Source organism: Poromitra crassiceps, assembly GCF_964638095.1.
Source record: "Poromitra crassiceps genome assembly, chromosome: 2".
Classification (NCBI taxonomy): domain Eukaryota; kingdom Metazoa; phylum Chordata; class Actinopteri; order Beryciformes; family Melamphaidae; genus Poromitra; species Poromitra crassiceps.
The window spans coordinates 40,443,110-40,470,620 of NC_139624.1; the positions used below are offsets into that span (position 1 = coordinate 40,443,110).

A 27,511-nucleotide genomic window follows, 5' to 3' on the forward strand; every position below is an offset into this window, starting at 1 on the left:
ATGTCCAAAAATGTATGGAAAAATACATGAATTTAACTTACTATTTACTTTAGCTTAGTATTACACATGAAGATATTTTTATACTGGCTTACTGTATGTATATGTAGCATGGAATCTATCTGGTGTACATCAGGCCAAAGTGCAGAATACAGGTAGGCCTATAATATGGCACACTTTGTGTGTGTGACCAGTGCCCACCACTAGGTGGAGTGCTAAACTCAGGCTTCACAGGTTTGGTTTGTTCCAGCAAGTCCATTTTGGTTACTTCAGAATTCTGTCAACAATTGCAGAATATTTCATTACTTCTACCTGGAGATGTTTGGACATCGGTACCCATAGTGTTTGTTGTCAAGTTTAAGCAAACGGTAGAATTGGTCCTCACAAAAATATTAATTCCACTTGAGTGTGAACATGATCTTTCAGTTAATATAAGAGCTATGCTACACTTACACATTTGTGTTATTTAATAATATAGATATTATAGCTACAAATATAAAGATAATTTGTTTTAGTTGATTTGTCCCCTCTTGTGATTACAGCACACTGTCAGCACCTCCCTTAAGAGATTTTCACACATGGAATTAAAGTAATTATTAAACTACATAACGACTTCCCACAATGTTGATAGAGGCACGCTGTGGTTACAAAAAGCTACAACCATAAATTATCTTCCTTCATGAACAGCACCGTGTACGCCGTGCCCTCGCTCAGCCTACTCAAGTAGAGGGGGGGGGGGGGGGGGGACAGAAAATAACCCACTCTTATATAAATCTCTTCACAGTGAAAATATAACATGAGTCCATTTGCATCAGCAGTTGAACAGAATGGAATGCAAGTATCTCCCTTTCATTTGCCCTGCTCAAACAGAGAGCCGTGCATACAGTACGGTCTAAGCCAAGATAACAGCACAACTAACCAGGCTTAGATCACAGTCAGATATCAAGAGCTTTAACAGTCTGGTTATGCCCCAACTGCATCACATAATATATGAAGAACCTAAAATTAGCCTGCTTGGGCAATGGCACCATTTGTTTCTGACTGCGATGTGGGTGACCTGGTACGTGCCCATCATCTTGACTTGGTTTGGATCAACAGGTAAGAGTTCAAAGTTCAAAGGTTGAAGTTAGGTGTTCATTGCTCCAACTGCATGTTGGAGGTGGAGTGTTGGTGGCCTGGTGTGCTCAGTAAGGCTCGATCTTGATCCTCCTGTACAAACAGCAGGTGAACACCATGCCACAGATCTGAAAAGAAAAAGGGTTAGGTCAAAGGGTGCTGGTCAGTTGCCATGGCAGACCAGTGGAAGCCTGGATGCTGTTGACTGTGGGAAGGGAGAGGGGTTAAAAGGTGGTGCGTTGAGAGATTTCTGCTGGTTGCTATGGCGACGTCAGGTGTCGAGCAGCCGTTATTGTAGCAAAGTGTGTGTGCACGGTCTTGCACAAGCAGAGTACACAAAAGGGGTCAGGCGTGAATGAAGATATGGGCAATGCAGTCAATGCTTTTCTTTCTTTGTGTGTGTGTGTGTGTGTGTGTGTGTGTGTGTGTGTGTGTGTGTGTGTGCGTGCGTGTGTGTGGGGGGGGGGGGGCAGATTTCCCGGTGAGATTTTAACTGAACTTTGGCGTCATTCAGAGAGAAAAAAAGAGCATCAGCTGAAATCTTCAGCCATAACTTAGATTTGAATAAAACACTGTGATCCTAATTTCATCAAATTAGGGATGCATGATATATTGGCAATCATAACGGTATCGGCCGATCGATGTTAGTCATTTTTTAATATATCGGTATTGGCCTGATGAGTAAATGTTCATGTCGGTTATCGGTGTTGGGCAAAATCTTCATATTGAGAAGAAACAATGCGGTAAATCTACAATTTATGGGCTTTTACAAATGTTTTGGAAATAAAGAAAAATACATTTACTTTCTCAAATGCACAGTGTTTACATGTTTTTCAGTATTTTCAACATTTGATTATCATAGAAACTTGTTTTTATATTGATCATATCGATATCGGTAAATATCGGTTATCAGCCATAACAGCAATGTTAATATTGGTTATCACTATCAGCAAAAATGTTCATATCGGTGCATCAAATGCAAAATACATTGAATGCAACCACATTTTATTGCTACTTAGTAAATGCATCATTGTTCTTTTGTACTGCAACACCCTGGAAGATAAAGCTACCCACTACATTTACCAAGACACAGGATCTGATGTAGCAGTCCCTTAGGCTATTAAACCAGGGTGAACACTGCACCTACACAGAACCTAAATAGAGCCACAAGACTAGTGGTTCCCAAACTAAAGTAGGGGTACATGGTGGTACTAGAGGGCAGGGGGTACTTGAGATAAAGGGGGAAAAGGACAAATGCAAGACTAAACAATGAAATACTGTAAATGAAACATTAAAATAAATCTGCTCAGGAGGCCCTCTTTTTTGTAATTTTTGTAATGTTAGTCTTCAAAAGGTGGGTTATCATTCATTCATTGCATAATGCTATAGCTTTCTCTTGCAATTTTATAAGCAAAATGTTGTAGTCGGGTAAAGGGGGTACTTGGAAAAGTAAAAGTACAGAGCAGCAGGGATATACATTGACCTCAGCCACTGTGTGCACAACTGGCCGTGTGTGTGTGTGTGTGTGTGTGTGTGTGTGTGTGTGTGTGTCTGTGTGTGTGTGCGTGTGCGTGCATGTGTGTGTGTGTGTGTGTGTGTGTGTGTGTGTGTCTGTGTGTGTGTGTGCGTGCGCACACATGGGCATGTCAGGCTTGATGGATGAACAGGCGAAGGCTCAGATTCAATCTTCGGGTCTCTGAAAGCCCTCCAAGAGAGCATTATCGAGCGGGTGGCCATTGGGAATAGACTCATCGCAGACTCTCTTCAGGCCGGTTTATGATGTTTCTCTCCCTCTCTGCTGCCTCCGCTGACAATTGATGTGACAGAGCGCGGAAGGGGAATGACATTTAGGCTCAGGATGATGATATGAGAGGGGAAAGTGTGAAAGACTTCCTGTCTGCTCCTTAGTTTTCTTGGAGCATAATTGAAAAGACTTAGGGCATGGATCCAAAGAGAGCAGCGATGGTGTAGCAAATTATCATTTCAATTTCAGTGATAAAGAAAAAAAAGTTACCAATTTAAAAATACAGGTTATTACCTCTGACAACGGAGTTGCCAACAAGTTGCCCAGGAGGTTGTTTTCAACCCCGTTTATCGGCAGGATATCTCAAAAAGAGTTACGAACAGATTTGCACAAAACTTGGTAGATCAAAATAATAAAATTAGCAGCGCTCCTCCGGTATCAGACTTTGCTGAGGTGCTGGGCTGGAGCTTAACACGTTCATTGCCAACGACGTATTGATACGTCAAGCAGAATCCAACCGTTGACTGCCAGCGACGTATTGATACGTCAAAAAAATCGTTTTTTTTTTTTTGACGGTGGGGCGTTGATCAATCCCTTTTACGTCTCCTATACAATTATTGGAGGTATTGAATGTGTATAATCTATTTTACCGACCCACTAAGTGTTGACAGTGCTCCCCCAGACGAGCGAAATCAAAGAAAAAACTGCCGCGGGAGCAAGCCATTCAAGGAAATGGCGAGGCGATTTTACAGTAATCCATTCCAGACTTGTCTTGCCCGAGAGCGGCCGCGCAGGCAGCAGCACACAGAGAGCGGAGAGCGATTTGCAAAATAGATTATAGGTGAAACACACTTTGAAACACCTCAGAAAGGCCAGAATCAACATCTGCCCATCGCCCACGCATTCCCCGGCCCATCTTGACTCGCACAAGGAGCGTCCGCACGCAGGCAAGCAGGCAGGCAGGCACGCAGGAGCAACGCGCTTCTGACACGCCCGCTGTAGAGCCAGGAGGAAGGAGGAGAAGACACACGGAGGGAGGAGTTTGAATGAGAGGGGTGTTTCCTGTTGTTATGGAGGAAATTACTGTTCAAAACTATTGTTTAGAATGTCTGACGGTCTTACTGATGCCAAAAATGAATGGTTAAAGTGACTGTTCTATCGAATTCACAAAAAGCCATTTATCTCTGAATAAATTTCCAGACGCTGAAACCATGCTGTACTCAACGGCTAATATCTACATAACTACTAACTCTACAAACTAACTCTTTTAGACAGAGAAAGCACACATTCTATTAGTACTTTTCTGAACTTTGTGTTCACAAAGTCCAACCAGAAAATTATGCTCGGCTCTTGTAAAATGAGCCAGAATCCTCAAAAAAAGGCCTGGCAGAAGCTACCTACAGTAAAAAAAAAACGGCTGGCAGTCAATGTGTTAAAAGTATCAAGATGGATTTTTTTGGATCCACACCCTAGAAACTTTACAACCTCTGGGTCTAAATGAGGATTTTGACATGAGTCTTGTGCTCTGAATGAATTATAATAGATTGTATGTTTTACGTTGTATGATGGCTACTGCCTGATGTTTACATATTATAACATTCTCTATTGTTTTTTGTTCTGTTGTATATATTGTAAATGATATTTGATGTACTTTATATTGTTTCTTGTCTCAATGGACACTTGTGTCTTTGGGTTGTCGTCCTGAAAATCTATAGGACTACAATTCCCTTGATGTTTAGCCACCAGGAAATGTTTTTTGACACAGGTGTTGTACATTGGCTAATCAAGTGATGATTGTCTGAACCATTAAAGGCTGTATTCACTTGTGTTACCTGTCTTATGCCTGAAGAAGGTCTATGACCGAAAGCTTGCAATAAACAAGATATTTGTACAGATTTGAGTGTGCGGACGCTGCTTTTTTCATTCATCACAAAACTTGGTAGAAAAGCAGATGATGGGCCAAATAGAACTGATGAACTTTCCACGCCCACTGGCCAAAAGGGGGCCAAACACAGAAAAATGTAAATGTAAATATCAGATTGAAGTACTGTAACATTATCCGAAAACTAGATCCCAGCTCCATCCCAGGATTCTTTTTATCATCATTTGTCATCGTCCCATCACAAAAATACAACAGAGCTTCATAAGGCTCCAATTAAAAATAGTTGCAAGTAAATACGTAGCAATTATTTCAGAGGTGAGTATACACAAACATCACCCAATGCTTGTTTGTTTTCCTTGCTAACAGCCACAAGTACCTTCTAGTACGAGGCGGTATAGAGCTATGGATCATGATCGTGTATACAGTAGCTAGCAACAGTGTCATCATGCAGACGCAGTTAAGTTTTGATGAAGTTGTACTCATTCAGTGTTTGACCTGAACCATGTGATCACATCCTTTTCAGTCATGCAAAGGTGATCTGATCACACACGCAGCCACAGGTAGTTCAGCCATTATATCACGACATACACGGTCACAACCGCCAATATATAAGCCAAAGCCAGCGAGCTGCATGCTTGACCATAGGCAGAGAACAACTAAGAACATAAACACCACCACACCCTCACACAATACATGAGCAGGCTCACAGACTGTACTGTACACACATTGAACACAAAAGGACAACATGCAGACAGACATCAATCAAATGTTCACAATGCCCTCCAACCTTGTCCTCTCAGTTGATTAAGACCACAAAGTGGCTCGAGAACTAATCACATTGTAGCAAAGTCCTCTTCCTCTTCTTTATAGAGTAGATAGATAAAGCAGGCTGTCAAGACTGCCCCAGCCAGCTACAGTGACACCACACACACACACATACAGTACATACACGGAGACACACACAGAGACAAAGACATACATTGCACCACCGACAGGTTAGTGTGGTAGACAAGTTGTATGACAAAAACTACAACTATCTAGATTTAACATGGACAATAACACATAGACAAAGATTTCCAATCAGTCTGACAAAATTATTGATATGAAAGATCAGCAGTATTGTTAAAGCAGATTACATTGCAGACTTGAAACATACAGCACAGATGGAGAGCAAAGATTTGATTGGATGTAAATGCCAAGAGGAAGTGTTTAGAAAAACTTTGAGAAAAGTGCAGCTAAACAGGCTTGGCTTGTATAGTATTATTAGTTATATTTTACATGCATTTCACCTTGTATTCAGTCCCAGATTGGCCTATTTGGCATAATCACTTGGGGCCATTTGGGAAAGAAAATCTTCACAAACAGGAAGGGTTAATGGAATGCTGTATATACTATGCATATGAGAATTCCCACACCAACAGCCATATCTGTCAAGGACATCACACGACAAACACCCCACTGGTGATTTATTTTCCTCCTTTCCTGTTTCAACACTTCATTGTTATGGGGAAGTGGGGACAAGGACAAGAAAGATGACTCCTTAAGGAAAGCTGATCTGTTTCCTTGTGCTAGATTACAAAATTCCAGCTCTTCAGCCTCAATATCAAGTAAAGAAACAGTGGGCACACGGGGGCATGTTCATCATCTCTCACAGTAGACACACAGGGGGGCATGTTCATCATCTCTCACAGTAGACACACAGGGGCATGTTCATCTCTCACAGTGAACACACAGGGGCATGTTCATCTCTCACAGTGGACACACGGGGGCATGTTCATCTCTCACAGTGAACACACAGGGGCATGTTCATCTCTCACAGTGAACACACAGGGGCATGTTCATCTCTCACAGTGAACACACAGGGGCATGTTCATCTCTCACAGTGAACACACAGGGGCATGTTCATCTCTCACAGTGAACACACAGGGGCATGTTCATCTCCCAAATACCATGAGCAAGAATCAATGCAGGGCAGGTTTGGGTGTTCTCATGTTTCTCTGGAGTGTATTTAGAGAGAGCCGGTGCAGCGCTGCTGGACGGCAGTCGGCCATCCCAGAATGGTAATAAAGCCTCCTATGGCCCCATGAGGCTTAAAAGCTCAGGCCCATCTGAGACAGGACCAAATCAAATCACTTGAATGAGTACAATCACATAATGATGACTGAGAGGCTCACATGAAAAGAGGAGGCCATTTTGGAGGTTGTCTGACCTGCAATGGTACATTTTCAGTAATGGCAAGATTAAAAGCCATTTGCCTGGGTTTGGTTTTAGAAGCTTTTACACAACAAAGGGCAACGTTTTGCTTCAAAAAGGTCAAAGCGGTGAACCTCACCTTGTGGACTTGTTGGGATGACAGTATCATGATACAGAAAACATAATGCTTTGCATAAAATGTCTGTCTCGGGATGAAGGCAAGTAGAATATTTGTAATATATTGCGTTAGTGTGCAAGACATAGGGTTCTGCCGCTTCAACACTGTGGGGACTAAACATTATAGATACACATATGATATATATACATTATATATATATATACACACCGTACATTTTATATCTCACTTACCTGTAGACAGGCCACTCCTATCCCCACAGCACCAATGACCAACAGGTGGTCTGTGAGGAACTGCTCCAGCTTGGTGATGCAGCCCCCCTGCGGAGTCAAAGGGTCAAAGTTGAACTCATGTCAAATAGACGATACATACGTTTGAGCAGTTAGGCATCCAAAGCCATCAATGTGTTTATCCCACATTGATGGAAGCTTGCTTGCTTTCACAGAGGGGCATGTTGCTTTCCAGCTCTCCATGGCTAACATCCAAATTACTGCAGCAAACAAGAAGACATCCTGTGGGAGAATACTCAATATGTGTTGTTCTGTGTGTGTATTCGCACAAGTGTGATTACAAGCCTGTATAATCAGACATGTTTATCAAAGATATACTTTGAGAACACTCAAATCCAAAGGTGTTTCTTTTTCCCAACAGTCAAATCACTCAAAGGAGGACAACATTCCATTCAATATGCCTTACAAACATGATAGCAGGCAAAGTAAATGGTAAGAATGGGAACTGGTTTGATGCCAAAATACTTCACCTGAGCCTCTATCTTAGATAAACAAAAAAAAAACTCTCATCTTTTATTGATTTCCAGAGAGCTGTGAAAAGTTTACACAGGCAAAGGTTCAGTGTAAACTTTTCAAACTGTGTGCTCTGGACACTTTTAATTCAACACATGGAATAAGAGGAGGGGAAGATTTGGCAGGGCCAAGTCTCTGAATACTGTGAAGATTGTGTTATATCATCAAGCAGCGCCCAAAGCTTGGACATGAACTACTGATCAACTGCTTCAGTGTTCTTATTTTAAATTTCACAAATAGTCAATCAAGTCACGTCTTAACTCAACTCAACATTAGGCTGTTTGTTTGTTTGATTGATTGATTGTTTTAAGATCGCCATTAGCTTTTGCATAGCAGCAGCTATTCTTCCTGGGGTCATACAATTTACATGGTGACAACACACAAATACACATTCACACTACTCAACACATTACACTGACAAAACACATAGAACAAACACTAAAAACACACTGCAAATAGACAATGACCATAGACATTATACAGGCTCCAACTGAATCCATCATGAGCTAATAAATAAAATAAATAGCATAATTTAACCTAGAAATGTCCATGTAACCTTACACACCAATTAATTACTTACCAAAATTCATTTTTAAGTAATGATCTTTAAGCTTTTTTAAACAATAATATTATGTTATTATGCGTAATAGAGAGTCAAAGTGAAACGTCACTTCCTGCTTTCTCCCTGTACCAGCGCTGTGAAAAATATGAATGGCGGTGGACGGAGAATAAGGTTACTTTTTTGATCCCGTTTGAATTGTGCCACGGGGTGCCAACGCTAATTTTGTCAATTTAAAACGTAACTTTGCATATCAAGAAAGTCGCAGTTTGTCGCCAAACTGTTGCACTAGAAGTTATAAATCAGAAAGACTACATGCACTGTCGCCTAAGTGACGTCACTTTCTCTACCGGCAAAGCTGAAGACCGGCGACATGACATGGGCTTCCACAAGCTATGTAGTTTTTATACTAAACTAACCCCTACGTTTCAGTTTGACGACAAACTGTGACTTTCTTGACATGCAAAGTTATGTTTTAAATTGACAAAATTAGCGTTGGCACCCCGTGGCACAATTCAAACGGGATCAAAAAAGTAACCTTATTCTCCGTCCACCGCCATTCATATTTTTCGCAGCGCTGGTACAGGGAGAAAGCAGGAAGTGGCGTTTCACTTTGGCTCTCTATATGATTTGGGAATGAATTCCATTGTAGCATTGGTCTGTATATTACTGTGCACTGAACTGATAAAAAAGTAAAACAACCTCCATCAGCATGCCTTGTAGACTAATTGTGTGTACCGGAACTAAAAGATAATTTGTTGTAAAACACAAATGGTTCCTTTGTTGTTATGCCATTCCTCATCAAAACAATCAATAAATACAAAAATCTATTTTTCCACTTCCAACCAAGACAGACATTCATGCATTTTAGCAGCATTTGTTCTCAAGCCACAAGAAAGAGCAACACGTGCTGCTTTATTCTCGACCAGTTGCAATTTTCTTAAATTGCCGAGTGAAGTATTGGACCAAACTACTGAACAACAATCCACATGAGACAAAACCAAAGCTTGAATTGAATTGTTAAAGTTACTCCTAAATGGATGAGTCAGCATGAGAAATTAGTCAATAACAAAGAGAGAATGTTGAAAGTGAGCACATCCACTCCCTTTTAAATTCTGCGTATCTTTAATCAATCTGGCCAAAATTCCCCAGTCAAAACAATATCTATTCAGCAACTAGTCAGAAACTGTGCTTGCCAGATCCAGTGTTTAGTGGTGCAGAATCACACAGCCTAACTGACCTCCACCTTGTAGATGTTGGAGGGGTGGTCCCTCCTGCCGCAGTGGGGGGTGATGGTCTTGCAGCAGCTGTCAGGAACCACCCTGCGCTCCGCCAGCTCTGATGAAATGTACACACTGTGCACCCAGTCACTCATGTTGTTGCTGCCACAGCACTTGAACTGCAGAGGTGGGAAAATAAGAAAATCATTTGGTTTGGTTCTTTTTTAAACCTTTATTTAAACAGGGGGAGTCTCACTGAGAGCGATACTCTCTTTTTCAGGAGCGCCCTGTTCACATTCACACACACATTCATGCCTTGAAGCTGACCAGTACAACCACAGTCTGATCTGCTGGCTACTGAGCAGCTCCACTGGAGCGGTTGGGGTGAAGGGCCTTGCTCAAGGGCCCAGTGGTGATAATGAGGGAGGGGCAAGCACTGCTTTTTCACTTTAACATGGCCAGACTTATGCTGCATTCGTTTATGGTAGGAGCTGGCAAGTGGCAAACGCGTCATCTCCGACCTACGTGCGTTCGAGCTTCAGGCTTCAAGTCGCAAAACCATGGATGCTACTGTAATAGCCATTAGCTGTCTAAGCTAACAGCTAATAACAACATTAACGTTTAGTTGTATGAGTTTAACCAACTATTGTATTGGTATGCTGATTGGTCTGAAAACTTACTATTGTTGAAAAAAGAAAAATGTGTCAAAAATGTTTTAAATTCTTACAATAGTGGGTGCCATGTTGAAATGACGTCAAATGACGCGCTGGGAGCAACTGGAGGTTGAGAAGTCATACCCAAGTTTACGAGTAGGAACTCCCAGTTAATGTGGCGTTTTATTTAATTTTTGCTAGTAGCAACTGGCAATTTGTCACTTGCCAGTTATAAACGAACACAGCATTATCCTGCCGGTCCAGGGGATTGAACCTTCTGGTCACCAGCTTGCTTCTCTAACCTTTAGGCCACCACTGCCTGTCACATATGAGAATCTCAAGTCGCCTTAAGCTCCAAATGATCCAGTTTTTTCAAGGTTTTGATCAACATGATTTTACCACTCTGAATGAATACCCTGCCTATGAAAATTCTAGCAGTCGGGGCGGATAGCATGAGCATGGCCTGCCGGTGAAACTCCAGGTCAAAAGAAACAGCTGGCGACTGCACATGACTGCACATCGGAGGAAGCATGTGCTCCTCTACAATTCTCCCCAGATCGGCAGAAGGGGGTGGGGTCCGAATGAAATGTTCTATGGTCTCTCGTGATTCCAAATATAGCTGTAAACTTGGTAAACTATTTTTATAAGCATTCTATGAAATGTATATGGAAAAAAGAATGGCAGATGAAATCCCTTTGTTCGTATGCCTAAACCGGAAGTGGCCGTGACTTTGTAACAAACTTTGTAACAAAGTTTGTTACACCGCCCTGTTTTTAAGTGAGACGTTTTATGGTCACTCATGATTCAGTAGGTCACAGGTTGGCTTGGTTCCAGCCTTAAAACTGGTTATATAAGGATTTTTCTAAATGTCTATGGAGAAAATGAATGGGGAACTCTCTTCCAGGGCTGGATACGTCACGGAAAGTCACGTGACTGTTGAGCTCTATAGAGGCCTGGATGAAATGACTTGTTTCACCAGTACTTTTAGGAACAATGCTTTGGGCAAACCCCCATAGATTAAACAGGTCTTTAATTTGAGCAATGAGTCATGGAGCAAAATGTATTAAATTCATAACAAGAGTGTCAGCGCACTTGACCCTGCTTGCTTGAGGAAAAGTACAGCACATAACCTTACATACACGATACACCAAACAAAAACTTCAAATAGTTTTTGAAAATGTAGCCCATACATCCTGCTGTAGTCTGTCCACAGCTAATGTGATGGCCTCCTTCTCTGACTGGGCGTAGTTCTCCGTCATAGTCTGGTTCAGATGCTGCTTCAGCTCCTCACTCAGCTGGGAGGGGGGGGGAGAGAGAGAGAGAAAGAAAGAAGTGTACACTTTTATACAATAGTTATTTGTGGGTTAACAGCCAGCTTCATTTAGTACACATGGAAAACATCAAATATGGAGAGAACAGAAATAGAGAAAATATGTGGGAGCACATGAGAAAGAATCAAAGGTGAGAGAGTGTGGAAGTGATAAGCTTGACAAGGTGAAAGAGTGGGAGGATTAGGGCGAGATAGAAGGGTAGCTACCGCCACGCTTCTGTGGATGCTATGATTGAGGGTAGCCTACACACCAACACCACGCAGCCAAAACTAGCTTTAAAAAAATATTGCCTTTCCTGTGTGTGTGTGTGTGTGTGTGTGTGTGTGTGTAGCAGAGAAAGAGAGAGAGATAATGAGAGGCCTTATCTTTAAATGGATCCTATCCTGTGCTGAGCCCTTTTCCACTATGATAAATCACTTGAGCATGCTTGCAGATAGCATCTTTGCAGACCATGCTGATGTGTGAGAGATAAGTCAACCCTCAGATAAAGCCCAGACACACAGCTGCCAACTCAGACATATGGAAGAGAGGGAGACCGAGGGAGTTTACTGTAAGGCTCATCGCCACCAATCTACAAGATGGAGCAAAGAACACCACCTTTAAAATAAGTATTTCAAACTTTTTGGACTAGGGAAAAAAAACATAAGAAATGTTGTGATCGACACATTATGGACTGTACTGTATCATGAGAAATATGAATGAACATATCATGATGTAACAGGCTCTCTTCTTTGTCTTGACATTCCTGCTGGAGGGAGAACCAAATGGCTGGGTCACACCCTCCAGATACCAGCACAGCTGGATGCAGAGCCTGGAAGGGCTTGCCATTGTTTTTTATCCCTCAACCCCCAGGACGTTTAACACCTCCCGGAGCTTCAAAGACCAAGTGCCCCACAACCGAAAGGTGAACAGAGAGACCTTTCAGTTGAACTTACAGAATGGGTTGAGCCCACTCAAATAACACAAAGTAGGCTGGGCACAGCCCAACTCACCGAACGATGTGATTGGCCACCATGCATGCTCATTTTAATATGCAATCTCCAACAAAACTGTTGGAAAGCAGTTTTTAACTAAGAGTCTCAAGTAAGCTTTCGCACGCAGCGGAACCAAGGGTTGGAGGGGCCAGGAAGCCGGCTCCCCTCCCCCGCTCGCTGCACCCCCTGAACAAAGGCCTAACCAGGCCTGACCACAGCCACCAGAGGACTCCGAACCCACAGCAGGCCCAGGGATCGCCTACCAAGGCCGTAAGTCCCACCAGACATAGCATGCGTAAACTGAGATAGTTCCACTTAATCTCAGTTTAATTTAAGTCGGTTTAGTGTTATAAGTCGCACGGAAAAGCCCTTCCTGTGCTTTCAAACTCGCGCGTAGACCAGCCGCTCTCCTTGCCCAGAGAAGCCCAGCTGGACCGCAAAAGCCGACAACAAGACCGTACCGCGAGCAGACCGCTCAGCAGACCAAGAGGAGCAGAAGAAGCAGAAGAGCCACACCGCAGCAGATCCAACCAACTGCTGCAGACGAAAGACGCCCAAGACAGACCGTGGCTTGCAACCAGCCACAGAGAGGGACCCAAAGCAGCAGACCTCGACTCCACGAGCAGAGAGACTGCACGTCAACCCCAGGCATCATCTGCACCCCCAGCAGACGTCCGCTGCCCGCTTTTCCAGGCCAGGGTGAACCGCGCTGCAGGCCATCGCTCCCACGAACCAACGCCATCCGCTCCACGGCACCCCAGAAGCGCGTGCAGAGCAACAGAGGAACCCGCTCACAAAGCGAGACCCACGTGAGAGTTTATGGTTTAATGGTTCTGGGCAGTTAGGGTTAAAATGCATTACCATGTATGTGTTGATTACAGTATCCTGTATGTTGATGTACCATGTTTGCACACTGTTGAATGATATAGACGCCTGAAGGTGAGCGCTAAGTTCAGAAGAACTTGGCGGCCATCAGCGGGCCACTCTCCTCTCTCCCTCTCCCTCTCACCCTCCCCCACTCTCTCAGCCTCCCAGCTGAGCCCGTTCAACCGGGAGGGCTAAGCTTGGAACGGTCTGGAGGTGTTCAGAATGTCTACCCGCAAGAATACAGTTAAGCTGAATTAGAGAGTTTGATCAGTCACTCACACCGAGTGATCCAGGCTAAACAGTCCCTTCCTAAATTCGGCAAAACCGCCATTTTGAAACGGAGGCGGTCTTAACACGATCAGCCCGCCCCTCAGCCAATCCTGGGGTGACATAAGACACTCCGCCCTCTCCTCCCTCCTCCTCTCTCTCACACACACACACACACACACACACACACAAGTACTAATTAACACACACACACAGACATTCAAGCCTGCTTCGGACCGGCAGACGGAAATCATCGCACACACACACCCACACACACACACACACAGTGATATAATGTTGATTCATATTAGTTATTAGCGATAGATGTGGTAGAGTATTAGTCATAAAAGTAAATGTGATGAACTGATATTTTAATCATTATGTTAATGTCAATTGATATTGTGATTTATTAAATCTTTTTTATTACATAATGCTATGAATCTTGGTGGTTATTCATGAGGTATTTTATCTGTGGAAATCTGTGACAGAAGCTTACAAACTTTGACCCTTCAATTAACTGTACAATGTACACTATATCATTATGAGACTGATATGACAATTTGGTTTGGTGTCTAAACAAGTCATAACTTGACTTTTAGACAGGTCTGTAGCCTTAACTACAGTGGTGCCCCGAATCTTACAGAGAATACAATATTTTCTGTCAAATCTAATAAATTTATGAATATTAATAATTCATAATTATTAATAATCATATTTCATAACCAAACCAGCTCCTGCGAGCACAACAGAAAGAAACAGAGCCAGATATTCCTCAAATTGTATGTCTATTAGCTAGGACTGCACGCAATGGGCTTCTGTGATATTGTAGCAAGCCTCGTATTGTTGCAGACCTGCTCGTAAGGGTTTAAGACTGGTGTCTGTCAACAATGGCACGTCAAGCAATAGCTCTGTCCAAAGCACAGGGAGGTGGCCTGTTCAGTGATATGCTGCAGGGACTGAGCTGTAGTAGCCCTACAGCACTTTGTGCACTAATCTGTGGCTCGTTCTGGCCATTCTGCCTTTGGCTGCTGTCCACAATAAGGGTGTACATGAAATAGCCTAAATGTGGTCTAAATTGAACGTTTACTTGCAACATAGTATTACAAACTATTACATGATTAAAAAATATATTTTAGCAAAAAGATTGTGTTCTGAATCGCTGGGGTCACTAGAGTTTTCTGCCGGCAAAGCGGGGTCACAAGCCAAAAAAGTCCGGAAAAAAGACAGAGCTCAGAGATACTATGCATGCCAGGCAGGCAAGTATCCTATTTGATGAGATGAGGGACAATGGCCTAAATACGAAGAATGAGATAAAAACTAAAGAAGAGAACAGAGACTATAGAAAAAAGAAAAGAAAAAGACAAAAGTTTGAGGAAAACCAGTAAAGGAAACAGTCAAAGGAATGTGTTAAGGGGCTTTTCACCAATAATACTTAAATATTGTTAGGTCAAATGCGAATAATCCCATAAGACTTCCACTTTTGGAAGTTTTCGGTGTATGTGAGAGAAAATTCATTGAAAACACTTTATTTTATTGGAGAATTGCCCATTTAAAAAGGAATATAGCGAGAGCCATAAGAAAATCATAATCAATGATCACTTACCCTCTGGTAATACACATAGGCCAGTACTCCAGCCACCAGCTCAATCAGGAAGATGAACAGCAGGCAGGAAAAGTACTGTGGCCACAGGGGGACAGAGAGGGAGAGATGAAGACAGAGCCACCCAACAAACAAAAGACTTTGCTTCATCCACCACGTTCATCTTGAGTCGTCCGCTCAGCCAACTCACTGAGTAAAGTTGCTCACACATCGTGACAACTCAATAAAAAGTTCAATCAACTGTCATTGTGCTGCCAAACCCAACACAGATGGCAATGCTGCACGGAAAAGACAAGCAGAAAGCTATTTGACAGACTGTAGAATCGGGCGAAAAGAGTCATTGGAAAGGCTGTCACATTTCTCTAGTCTACGGTAGCTTTTAATGAGCTTTCTAACTAGTGCTCCAATGTGTCAACATTCACAATACTTCATTCAAAAACATCGTAACACAAAATTAAATTCTGCTTATTTGACTGTTGTTAACCAACACAACCAGTCTGCAAGTAGGGATATTAATGATTAATTGACAATCGATTAATCGCCATTAAGAATTTGATCGATCAAACATATAATAACCAATTAATCGACAATCTTGGCTTTGTGCCATTTTCTTTTATTTTTTGCTGAAATGATTTAAAACAACTACGAGCAACATTTTCACTTGTTATGAAAGCGTCTAGATTTATCATGATCTGCCAGTTCGGCCATAACCACAAAATTACAACAAGAAAAATAACGTGCTTCCAATCAAACTGTTAAAACAGGGGTTCCCAAACTTAAGAATGCCGCAGCCCACTTTGAAATCTAAACATCTTCTGGGGCCCACCCAACCCTTAAATCACAACTCTGATCAACACATGAGACTAAGATGATGTATTTCACTATATGTTTTTTACATTATATATTTTTTTATTTAATTAACAGAGCATGTGAACTGGGGCATAAGGGAAATTAATAATCCATCCACATACATGTACAAAAACATTTCGGCCAAATACCCAAAAGCACATTTGCTCCCCCCTTTTACTCATCAGAAGTATTTGCATGCATAACACATTTGTTGAGACAAAATGTGATGAGCAACAACATAAGAAATCAATCTACAAGTTATTAATGCTAGGCTTTGAAAAATGCGACCTTATCTGTAAAGGGGAGACTCGTGGGTACATTCAGATAAATTGAGCTGAGAGGTCAAGGGACCCCTTTGAAATAGTATTCCCTCGCCAAAATTTAACCTATGTTTGATGCGTTATTTACCCCCCTTCCCGACAAGCTCGCATATTATGCTCTGTACCAATGGATGCTTTAGGTCAGTGGTACTCAACCTTGCCCTACTCAGGAGCCACATTGACAAAAAATACTTTTGTTAGGTCAGTGGTACTCAACCTTACCCTACTCAGGAGCCACATTGACAAAAAATACTTTTGGCAAGAGCCACAATCCAAAAACATCCCTTTCCTCTCTGAAACCAGTTTGGTTCAGTTTCAGTCTCGCCAGCTCTTCAGCTCTCCCCCTTTCGGAAAGTCAGTACTGGACCTGCTTTATTTTGTGATGTTGTTGCAAATTGGACCTTTTGAATTGTGAAATGACATCAAAAAGCAGAGAGATGCATTTTCCTGAACCCATGGACACAAAGAAAAACTCAAGTTCTCACTCAGTCCGCTTTAAATGTTCGATATTCCACTTCAGCCATTTTAGGTTCATGCTAAGCTAGTTTTCCCAATGTGATGGAGCTTGCACTTGTCTCACGCAACTGCAAACAGAGCGCGACACCCGAGATAAATTCTGCTGACAGTTTTGTTGTTGTTTTTATTTATTTATTTAATTAATTAATTTATTTTATTTATTAATTCTTAAGTAGGACTTAAAAGAGCCACATCCACCCATAAAGGAGCCACATGTGGCTCTAGAGCCTCACTGCCATAGGTCTTCTAGTTTCTTCTGATAACAGGATCTCCACTGTAGCTTTAAAAACGACCGTTCTACAGCCATTTGATTGCCCGCGAAAATCGGGAGTGTTGGCAGACCACTCGCGGCCCACCTGCAGTAGCTCCACGGCCCACTAGTGGACCACGGCCCACAGTTTGGGAATCACTGTGTTCGAATATAGTGACGCTTGGGGACTGAGCCACATCAAAACTGCAACTTTCTAACACACACACACACACACACACACACACACGACTGCATGTAAAATGGTTCACACACACAAATAAAACTATAGGCCACGCTGCACAATGCAAACACAACACAGGTCATTAATCCCACCTGTCGGAGAGGCGGGACACCAGAGTTTGACGGCAACAACAGCGCTGTTACGCTCAAGGCCATTACGGAGAGACAGATGCTACATCCACAAAGTGATGGCAAACTACATAGACAGCTGCAGGGGAGCAATCATCTCAGGGAACAAAGTTAATATTGAGGAAGCTCAAGCAGATGTTCACTTCCTCTTTCTTTTTTTAAGTTAGTTATGCAGTAATTATGTGATGCAGAAACACTTCCTACTGTGTGTATCTCCTAGTTACACAGGTACAAAATGTACTACCGGTACTCTCTCCATGTGCCTGCTGCCCACACAGAATGCTGACTGCCCCTGCCTTCACATACATGCACAAGTAACCCACCCTCATTAAAGCACACAGTAACAAACACCACGAGTAACCCACCCTCATTAAAGCACACAGTAACAAACACCACGAGTAACCCACCCTCATTAAAGCACACAGTAACAAACACCACGAGTAACCCACCCTCATTAAAGCACACAGTAACAAACACCACGAGTAACCCACCCTCATTAAAGCACACAGTAACAAACACCACGAGTAACCCACCCTCATTAAAGCACACAGTAACAAACACCACGAGTAACCCACCCTCATTAAAGCACACAGTAACAAACACCACGAGTAACCCACCCTCATTAAAGCACACAGTAACAAACACCATGAGTAACCCACCCTCATTAAAGCACACAGTAACAAACACCATGAGTAACCCACCCTCATTAAAGCATACAGTAACAAACACCATGAGTAACCCACCCTCATTAAAGCACACAGTAACAAACACCATGAGTAACCCACCCTCATTAAAGCACACAGTAACAAACACCATGAGTAACCCACCCTCATTAAAGCATACAGTAACAAACACCATGAGTAACCCTCCCTCATTAAAGCACACAGTAACAAACACCATGAGTAACCCATCCTCATTAAATCACACAGTAACAAAGCTGCTCTGCATCCACCTCTTCACTCCTGCAGCCCCCTTCCTCTCCTCTCCTGCTGCATCCATCTCCAGCACATAGAGAGCTATAAATAGTGGTGCAGCAGTGAAGGCTGCTCTCCCACTGGGCGCTGTCTCTGTCAAATAATGAGGACAGTAAGGGCCCTGTCACAGCCATTTGTCAGCATCTAGCCACAGAGCACTTGTTGTGTATTTTCACAGGAGAGAGAATACCTGCATGTATATGTGGGCTAGTACTATTTATCATCACAATGTAGACGTAGTAAACTAGGACCACTAACCAGTAGACTGGCTCAAGCACTATCAATCACTTCCTTTCATTTTGCACTCTTTTCACGTCCACTGCCCATTTCATTTCCTTGACCATTTCTATTTTGCGATTATGGGACAGGGGCTACTTAACTTGATGCTGTTTCAATCCTCAGACTAGATTGCTGTTGGCCAAGCCACAGTAGAGTTGATTTTCTCAAAATGGGTATATACAAGCACAGAGTAACAATTTTATATATATATTTTTACATTTTTATTTATACAGTGAATATCAACTTATAATATATAATATCAACTTATAATATCATACTAGCACAGCTGCTCAAGCATTCACACCTGGAAGCTCCCCAGTACAAACAGTATATTGAGCAGCTACAATGGAGCAAGTGGAAGTTAAGGCTGCATTTACACTACAGGTCTTGTTGCCCAGATCCAACTTTTTGCCTATATCTGTTTGTTTTTTACCTTCTGCTTACATCTACTTTTAAAAGTGACCCATATCTGATATGTGTGTTTACACTTGCTTCACTTGAAACAAGCCGCATGCGTACATGAGGAATAAACTCATTATTGAGTAGCACAGATCTGACAGTGCAGCACAAGTCAGTCCCTATGGGAATATTATAGGAATATTATAGGAATATTATAGGGGAGCCACATGAGAAAGAAATAAGCTTCCTAAACTCATTCTCGAGCACCACTGACTCGCCAAGTCCAGAAATATTAAACAAATATTAAATCATCATGCTGATATTAACTCATTGAGTGCCAGCCACTTTTGGAGAACGGACGCTCCCAGTGCCAGAGTTTCAGAGCGTTTTCAGTGATTTCTCGAGGCCCACAGAATATTGTGTGATATTACTATGTAAACACCGAACACGCACAAAGAACGATGAGACTATCTTCTATCATCTGCAAAAAAAAGTTTATTGATACCATTTTCCGTTCTTTAGTTATGAGCCGGAGAAGATAGGTTGTTTTGAGCAAAAAGACACATTTCAAATTAGAAGCTGAGTTATTCCGCCTTTTGTGAAATGAAGCATTTCAAGCACATTCACTGAGTCTGAAGCTAATATTTTCTGATGTAGTGACGTGGTGTAGTTGTGTGGTGCCCTGCGTGCCCCACCCCCCTCTCCCCCCCTCAGCTACAAACTCCTCCCCACACTAACACACAGCCTAACACGCACCCAGTCTATTTTCGGAGCGCTCCGTTTTTGTGCGCCGGCTCCCAGCGCGACACGGAAATGCCAAACCGGACTGCAGGGAAAAGTTTGGCCCTTCGGCGTCGGGTGCTGCTTTTCTGGCGGCTAATCGTGTGGAGAAACTATGCAGACAGACAGACAGAGGCAGAGGGGCTCAGTTGTGGGCGTGGATTGACTGCTGTTCGCAGCCAACGTCAGCTGCAGACAGAGCAATCTATATGGCTCTGGCTGCAGCATGAGCGGTTTCTCTTTCATGACAGGGCTTTTTCCTGCTGTTTTCCAGACCTTTCTCTAATCTGGAGAGCACTGTCGCCACCTAATGAGTCCGTAAAATAGGTTATACACCTTCAATAGCTACAATATTTGTACAGGAGATGCAGGAGGCTTTGATCCACATCCCACCGTCAAAAAACGCATTTGACGTCGATCGACATCTTTGGCACTCTACGTCACTATTTACTTTGACGTCGATCGACGTCCTTGGCACTCAATGAGTTAAACCACATGCAAAGAGCTGCATGGTAAATTGCCTGTTTCTCATCCTCCAATCTTTTGATCAAAACGTTATTAATAATAAAGTGACCGGGAGCATTATGCTCAGTGTGCGGACATTATTTTTAGCGTATTTGATTTGACTGTACTTTGCTTTTAAGTGCTTTTAATAACATCTAGGGATGGGCATTGCAAACTAGCATAGGCTACAAATGTTGTGATACATGACATCAGACGTTTCTTGCTAAATGTTAAAAAAATGTTTAAAAAAAAAACTACTAACCTAAACTAAACTTGTACCACTGTTCCTTCAAAAGTTGTAGTTGTCATAGACTGTGTTGCATAGTTGATTGCTCTATTGCTGACAGAAATGTGATATTGTAAGTCGCTTTGGATAAAAGCGTCTGCCAAATGACGTAATGTAATGTAATGTAATGTTTGTGTCCCTATGCAAATAAACGATAAATTAAAAAGAAAATCCCAAGTTAATTTGTCCTGCACCTGACTTATTGAGCTAATGTGCATGCTCCACTTTCTTCTTCATGAAACTGTTTCTATAAACCCAAACCACATTTTTTCTGGAAAAATTTCCTTAACTCATTCACTGCCAATATCTGACTGGCATTTTTGGCACAGGCCAAGTATTTCCATAATGTTTGGTCATCTTTCAAGACCCACAGTAAATTCTGTACTAGGACTACAGTGATGTCCAATACCTCGAAATGAAGATCTAAGTCTCTACTTTCACCCCCAAAAAGAAAGTTAGCTTTTAGCATGTTCTGTACTCTACTTATAACCCTTTTTATACACCCCATGTTCACCAAAAAAGCCTGTCTGGGAAGAGAAAAGGGAGAAAAAAGCATTTTTGTAAAAGGGCACAATCTCAGGCATAACTCACTCTCAATTCTTTTATTTTGAACTGTATTGACATCAGACATGTAAATATTATTCGTTAGGACACAAATGACAAAAAAAAAATATATATATATATATATATATACACACATGAAGTGCTTTTTTTTTACATTCAACAATACAGTTTACTCGGTGTGAGTGTGCAGACAGACAGACAGACAGACACACCGACAGACAGACAGACAGACAGACACACACACACACACACACACACACACACACACACACACACACACACACACACACACACACACACACACACACGATCCCCCTTTTAGATTTCTAACCCAACATAGGATAAGCAATAACCACGCCCTGTGGCGCTGGGATTGGCCAGGAGCAACACTGGAGGGCGAGCAGCCCAGCGATTTCATGAACCAACTGCAGAGCTCTTGAGAAGGACAGCGGGCTGCTGTGAGTGCCTTCTGCCCGCTGCTGCCTAGCTGTTCCTGTGTTTATTTTGATTTGTTCTGGTACACCGTCCTCGTCCATGTCTCCCTGTCATATCTATGATCGTTCCCGTTTTCCCCTCGGCTATTCAACACGTCCTCACCGCCCTCGCAAACTGATCGATCATTTCCTCATTCCTCCGATGATCAAACACATCTCTTGATTACTTTCTCCCGTTTTCTCCTGGCTGGCACAGAGGAAGGCGACTCCAGCTCGGCGTTTCAATTGCGTTTCTCCTGTCTGCACAAGGAAGCGTTACCCGTTCTCTGCTTTCCCTCTGCTCAATTTCAAAACAACAGCTGCGGTATGTGTTTGATCGCGTGCTGTCGGCTACCCTTTGAAGGCAGGGACCTGTGTCTGTGTGACAGGCTGGGCAAGTGTTTGCTGCAGGCGCTGCACCAATAAAAACAAAAACACGTCAAACACGTCCTTGGCGGGGAAGGCCATTGCTGATAACACGTCAAAGACGTCATTGGCGGTGAATGAGTTAATATAAGCAGAACGCAAAATAAAGTTATCAAATAAAACAGGCTGCATCTGAGGAGTTTAATTCTAAAATGAACCTCCATTATTTAAGAAACTGACACCTATAAACACAGAATGACAAAGCAAAAGTAAAAGAGATCATTATTATTATGTCCAATTCATATCTTATTTCCACATGATTGAGGCCTGATTCGGACCTGACAATATCTGAATCCATGTGCTTTGTTCCTGCTTGTAACATGTTCATAGCACATATCGGACATGTGCCACATCAATGTGAGCACTTGTACTGTACCAGACAGTCTAAATGTGGCCTAAGTGTGCTGCTCAAGCAGCTGTTGCCTGTACACTCAAAGTCCTTCCTCAGAGAAAACTACTCTCCCACAAATCACAAAATCCAAAGTGTCACCTATTTAACATTGGAATGTGGGTTGAAACAAAAATGAGAATGTCACAAAGCTAGCACTCTGGCTGATGATCCATCAACAGGCATATTCCCTCAACACACACACACACACACACACACACACACACACACACACACACACACACACTTTGCCATCTGTCCACCTTCAGGACAGGCACTTGAGTAGAATGAGTGCCATGTCTCACCGTGGACAGGCAGCTCCTCTGCTCCCGGATGACAGCACAGCAGCCCAGGAAGCCCGTGATCACCACCAGGCCACCTGCCAGGATGAGGATGTATGCCGACACAGCGAAGGTGCTGGAGGCCAGCAGGCTCAAGTAATCACTCTTCTCCACCAGGGTCCAAACTCCTACGCCCAGAACGGCTGCTCCACCCACCTGGGAGAGGGAGGGGGGGAAATGGGTTGGAGAGGGGTGTTGAAGGGATGAATACATTACAGAGGGAAAGCAGAAGAAAGGCATAAAGAATATGTATATAGAACAATGTGGTATGAGTTATAGATGGAGGCATAGAAGATAAAGGATTTCAGAGAAGAGAAATGATGAAAGGAATGTGAGGAGATATGGCTCATAATATGGAGAGAAAGAGATAAAAGGAGGGTTACAGGAGATATGACTTGGGGAAGAGACAAGGAAGATGGTGGTGAGTCACTGATCCAAGTCTTTGTTGAAGAAAGGAAGACAAATAAAAAACCCAGAAGTTAAAAGTGTATCGCAGGAAGTGACAAATAGGAAGTGAGGTTGACGACATCGATGATCAGGGGAATGAAAGAGCGAAGATGTTTCAGGACGGTGGGAGAGTGTAAGAAGGGGCACAACAGCGGGTAACAATGATGGAGAGAGAAAAGAAAAAGAGAACCAACAACAACCACAGGGGGAGGGCGAGATCACAGTCAGGGCATACAGTAATGACCGTTTCCTCACAAACAATCCCATAACACACCCAGGGTGACGTCCAGATCTGTTCCTCTCATCAGTGTCACAGGAAATGCCTGCGAGAGACTTGCCCCTTCATCCTGCCATCCCTTTCCTTCAAAAGCATAATGCCTCTTCCCATGTTCAAAACAACACAGAGCAACAACATGCACCCAGTCAAGACACCACTTGGACTAAATGGACCGCTTGGCTACCAAGTTATAAGATTTATAAAAAGTTAGTTAACCCAATTGCAGAATTAGAATAATTACTATTTTGATCATAGTTTCACTGTTATCTTCCTACCTCCAATATAGATTCTGGACAAAATCATATCAAACAATAAAAGATATTCTCAGATCACAAACCACTGTGTCTCGACAGAAGATACAACAAATATTCCTGCGTCCCTTGAATGATTATGATAAGAGTGGTGGTGGATGAAGAAAGAGGAGCAGAGGAGAAAATGTAGAAGCAGATGGGATGTTTTTCCTTTTGAAGTGAAGGAGGAAGATATGGGAAGAGAGGGGCCTGTGGTCCAGGGAGGAGAGCGAGACATGATGCGCTTGCTCAAGAGATGAGTGTTCAGGTGACAACACCACATTAACCTGAGCCTGAAAATAAAGCTTGATCCCTTGTCTCCATTTAACTTCTCCTACCCAGATCTACTGTATCTCTTTCTGTAGGTCTCTCTCTGTCTCTCCACAAAACATCGCCTCTTCAAAGTGACTGCAGACTCTGTGTGCGCTCGACCATCTTCTAAGGGCTCAGCAGTGAGAGTGTACCGCTTTAATAGCAAACTGCAGTATCAAACATTAACGGTAGACTGTCTTTGCCAGAGAGTAGCTTTGATACAGTGCACCCCACCATGCACTGACAGCTCGTAAATAATGTGACTCACTTTGGGCCAAGTCCACTGCTCGGCCCTTTCAGATTCACAACTCTCCTCAATCGTCTCCCTCTTTCAACACCTCTCCCCACGCTCAAGCATTAAATATGATTTTTACTTTCCCATAGTACAAAATGACATGTTGATAGAACATGCCCCCCCACCACTCATAATTTCTACTGCATAACGATGGATAGAACATGCCCCCCCACCACTCATAATTTCTACTGCATAACGATGGATAGAACATGCCCCCCCACCACTCATATTTTCTACTGTGTAACGATGGATAGAACATGCCCCCCCACCACTCATATTTTCTACTGTGTAACGATGGATAGAACATGCCCCCCCACCACTCATAAATTCTACTGCATAACGATGGATAGAACATGCCCCCCCACCACTCATAAATTCTACTGCATAACGATGGATAGAACATGCCCCCCCACCACTCATATTTTCTACTGCATAACGATGGATAGAACATGCCCCCCCACCACTCATAATTTCTACTGTGTAACGATGGATAGAACATGCCCCCCCACCACTCATAATTTCTACTGTGTAACGATGGATAGAACATGCCCCCCCACCACTCATAATTTCTACTGCATAACGATGGATAGAACATGCCCCCCCACCACTCATAATTTCTACTGCATAACGATGGATAGAACATGCCCCCCCACCACTCATAATTTCTACTGTGTAACGATGGATAGAACATGCCCCCCCACCACTCATAATTTCTACTGCATAACGATGGATAGAACATGCCCCCCCACCACTCATAATTTCTACTGTGTAACGATGGATAGAACATGCCCCCCCACCACTCATAATTTCTACTGTGTAACGATGGATAGAACATGCCCCCCACCACTCATAATTTCTACTGCATAACGATGGATAGAACATGCCCCCCCACCACTCATAATTTCTACTGCATAACGATGGATAGAACATGCCCCCCCACCACTCATAATTTCTACTGTGTAACGATGGATAGAACATGCCCCCCACCACTCATAATTTCTACTGCATAACGATGGATAGAACATGCCCCCCCACCACTCATAATTTCTACTGTGTAACGATGGATAGAACATGCCCCCCCACCACTCATAATTTCTACTGTGTAACGATGGATAGAACATGCCCCCCACCACTCATAATTTCTACTGCATAACGATGGATAGAACATGCCCCCCCACCACTCATAATTTCTACTGTGTAACGATGGATAGAACATGCCCCCCCACCACTCATAATTTCTACTGTGTAACGATGGATAGAACATGCCCCCCCACCACTCATAATTTCTACTGTGTAACGATGGATAGAACATGCCCCCCACCACTCATAATTTCTACTGCATAACGATGGATAGAACATGCCCCCCCACCACTCATATTTTCTACTGTGTAACGATGGATAGAACATGCCCCCCACCACTCATAATTTCTACTGCATAACGATGGATAGAACATGCCCCCCCACCACTCATATTTTCTACTGTGTAACGATGGATAGAACATGCCCCCCCACCACTCATAATTTCTACTGTGTAACAATGGATAGAACATGCCCCCCCACCATCATATTTTCTACTGTGTAACGATGGATAGAACATGCCCCCCACCACTCATAATTTCTACTGCATAACGATGGATAGAACATGCCCCCCCACCACTCATATTTTCTACTGTGTAACGATGGATAGAACATGCCCCCCACCACTCATAATTTCTACTGCATAACGATGGATAGAACATGCCCCCCCACCACTCATATTTTCTACTGTGTAACGATGGATAGAACATGCCCCCCCACCACTCATATGTTCTACAGCGTAACGATGGATAGAACATGCCCCCCCCACCACTCATATTTTCTACTGCATAACGATGGATAGAACATGCCCCCCCCACCACTCATATTTCCTACTGCATAACGATGGATAGAACATGCCCCCCCACCACTCATATTTTCTACTGTGTAACGATGGATAGAACATGCCCCCCCACCACTCATACAGTATGTTCTACAGCGTAACAATGGATAGAACATGCCCCCCACCACTCATATTTTCTACTGCGTAACGATGGATAGAACATGCCCCCCCCACCACTCATATTTTCTACTGTGTAACGATGGATAGAACATGCCCCCCCACCACTCATATTTTCTACTGTGTAACGATGGATAGAACATGCCCCCCCCACCACTCATATTTTCTACTGCATAACGATGGATAGAACATGCCCCCCCACCACTCATATTTTCTACTGTGTAACGATGGATAGAACATGCCCCCCCACCACTCATATTTCCTACTGCATAACGATGGATAGAACATGCCCCCCCACCACTCATATTTTCTACTGCATAACGATGGATAGAACATGCCCCCCCACCACTCATATGTTCTACAGCGTAACGATGGATAGAACATGCCCCCCCACCACTCATAAATTCTACTGCATAACGATGGATAGAACATGCCCCCCCACCACTCATAATTTCTACTGCATAACGATGGATAGAACATGCCCCCCCACCACTCATATTTTCTACTGTGTAACGATGGATAGAACATGCCCCCCCCACCAATCATATTTTCTACTGTGTAACGATGGATAGAACATGCCCCCCACCACTCATATTTTCTACTGTGTAACAATGGATAGAACATGCCCCCCCCACCACTCATATGTTCTACAGCGTAACGATGGATAGAACATGCCCCCCCACCACTCATATTTGCTACTGTGTAACGATGGATAGAACATGCCCCCCCCACCACTGATATGTTCTACAGCGTAACGATGGATAGAACATGCCCCCCACCACTCATATTTTCTAC

The 27,511-nt window shown here is 43.1% G+C and overlaps 1 protein-coding gene across 2 annotated transcripts in view; it reads right to left on the reverse strand.

Annotated features, from left to right (window-relative positions):
• Positions 1-920: 920 nt before the first annotated feature.
• tspan11 (tetraspanin 11) overlaps positions 921-27,511 on the reverse strand; it is a 29,220-nt gene continuing 2,629 nt past the window's right edge. The window contains exons 3-8 of one of the 2 annotated variants that reach the window (XM_083656088.1): positions 23,025-23,216; positions 15,346-15,420; positions 11,494-11,598; positions 9,677-9,829; positions 7,302-7,388; positions 921-1,241 (exon numbers count right to left, since the gene is read on the reverse strand). In XM_083656088.1, the coding sequence (XP_083512214.1) occupies positions 1,182-1,241; positions 7,302-7,388; positions 9,677-9,829; positions 11,494-11,598; positions 15,346-15,420; positions 23,025-23,216 (672 nt within the window). In that variant the 3' untranslated portion in view covers positions 921-1,181. Of the gene's footprint in view, positions 1,242-7,301; positions 7,389-9,670; positions 9,830-11,493; positions 11,599-15,345; positions 15,421-23,024; positions 23,217-27,511 lie in introns of both variants that reach the window. The other variant, XM_083656087.1, reaches the window with a different exon arrangement.